At 34.9% G+C, this 1743-nt stretch overlaps 1 protein-coding gene across 1 annotated transcript in view; it reads left to right on the forward strand.

The window, feature by feature from the left end:
• Nucleotides 1-804, forward strand: part of LOC107579206 (homeobox protein Hox-D10a-like) — a 2824-nt gene extending 2020 nt beyond the window's left edge. The window contains exon 2 of the mRNA XM_016265063.1: nt 34-804. Coding sequence (XP_016120549.1) covers nt 34-341 — 308 coding nt within the window. The 3' untranslated portion in view covers nt 342-804. The remainder of the gene's footprint in view (nt 1-33) is intronic.
• Nucleotides 805-1743: the final 939 nt, after the last annotated feature.

Consider the following 1743-nt stretch of genomic DNA (forward strand, 5'->3'; position numbering starts at 1 on the left):
AAAGGGTCTTAATTTCCTTTTTTTGTTTGTTTTGCTGTTGGTTCACTGTGTCTTTTTGTTTTGCAGAGTCTAAAAACGACACACCGACGAGCAACTGGTTAACCGCGAAGAGTGGAAGAAAAAAAAGATGTCCGTACACAAAGCACCAGACCTTGGAATTAGAAAAAGAATTTTTATTCAACATGTACCTGACTCGGGAGCGCCGTCTAGAGATAAGCAAAGGCGTCAACCTCACTGACAGACAAGTGAAAATCTGGTTCCAAAACCGCAGGATGAAACTTAAGAAGATGAGTAGAGAAAATCGTATCCGTGAACTCACATCCAATCTCACTTTTTCGTGAGCATGCAAACAAGAGCATTTCAAAAACTTACCTCCCCGTTTCGGTCCATCTGTGTTCTCCTGTATAATATTGACATGAGGGCAGTGTGCATTGTTTTGGCTACTTTCACGTTCCAGTGTTGTGATCGTTGCTAAATCTTAATCATTTGTTGCTTCATATTTGATTGCATTTGAAATGTGAAGCCTTGTGTATTTCAATATGTTTCACAGGGTATAAAAGTGGTGTTAGGTCTTAACTTATATAATAAAATCGAAACAGAGCGGTTTAATTTCAGCGGGGACAGAGCAAAAATGTCGCAGAAACATTTGCGCCAAAAAAGGACATGAAAGCACATTTGAAAGTAAAGGTCACCCATTCTTTCTCCAGTGAAAACGTACATGTATCTGAAATAATTACGTATAAAGGTTTCTGTATACTAGGTGTTTAAATGTCTGTATCAGTGCATGTTTGTGGCATGTGGTCAGTGGACAATAAATTCATAATATGTCATAATAGTGTTTGTTGTAATATTTGGTATAATAAAGTTTCTAAACCACAGTTTAATAAAGACCAAATTACATTACCCAAACACACACACGCACAAGAGAACATATCCTTGGATTTGTACACCTTCGCTAATTAAAACCCCGTTTGTAAAATATATGAGCAAAACAACGTAATTTAAAATATGATCTTATGTTAAAATATAGTCCGTGTTTGTGCCTGAATATGTGTCATTTTATAAATGTAGTTTTGTACTTATATTCAAAGACAAATTAGCAAATACAAACTAATTTACAAATAGGCCTACATGTCAATTGATATTTATTTGAAAAAATATGTTTTGATCGACAAACAAGCCATGAATTCTTACTTGCTTTGCAAAAAAAATCTTACGGGCGTCACTGACAAACAAAACAAACGTTTTCTTAATTCCTGTATGCCCAGAAAAGAAATCCACTTTCCACAAGTATAAAAATTATATTATAGGCTACTGTTTGCAGTTTTTTCTCTAGCATTGAGCACTCACTCTCCAATGTGCATACAAACAAGCACAATGCCAAACATGTCTTTATAAGCACATTCTTAGATATGTTCAAGTGTGTGGCCTGCACAGATGGGAACGCATATTATAATTTTGACCAATATTGAAACAGATGAGCTCTCAGTGACAACTTATCGACAAATAACATTATACTACATTGTTTTCTCACTCAAATTATTTTCTCAAATCAGGAAGAACGTTGCAGTGAATTGAGTTTAATCTCTCTTCACAAAAATGATCTATTCGGTCTTGAACCTTTTTGTTATTTTATTGTAAAGTAACGTATAGCAACATCCGCTTTATTACTATCAGTCATTCCACATAGTCGTCGCCACCTTATTCAGTGCCCATGTTCACATACTTATTATTATTATTATT

This window comes from Sinocyclocheilus grahami, unplaced genomic scaffold (genome assembly GCF_001515645.1).
Source record: "Sinocyclocheilus grahami isolate Dianchi unplaced genomic scaffold, SAMN03320097.WGS_v1.1 scaffold15385.1, whole genome shotgun sequence".
NCBI classification, from domain to species: domain Eukaryota; kingdom Metazoa; phylum Chordata; class Actinopteri; order Cypriniformes; family Cyprinidae; genus Sinocyclocheilus; species Sinocyclocheilus grahami.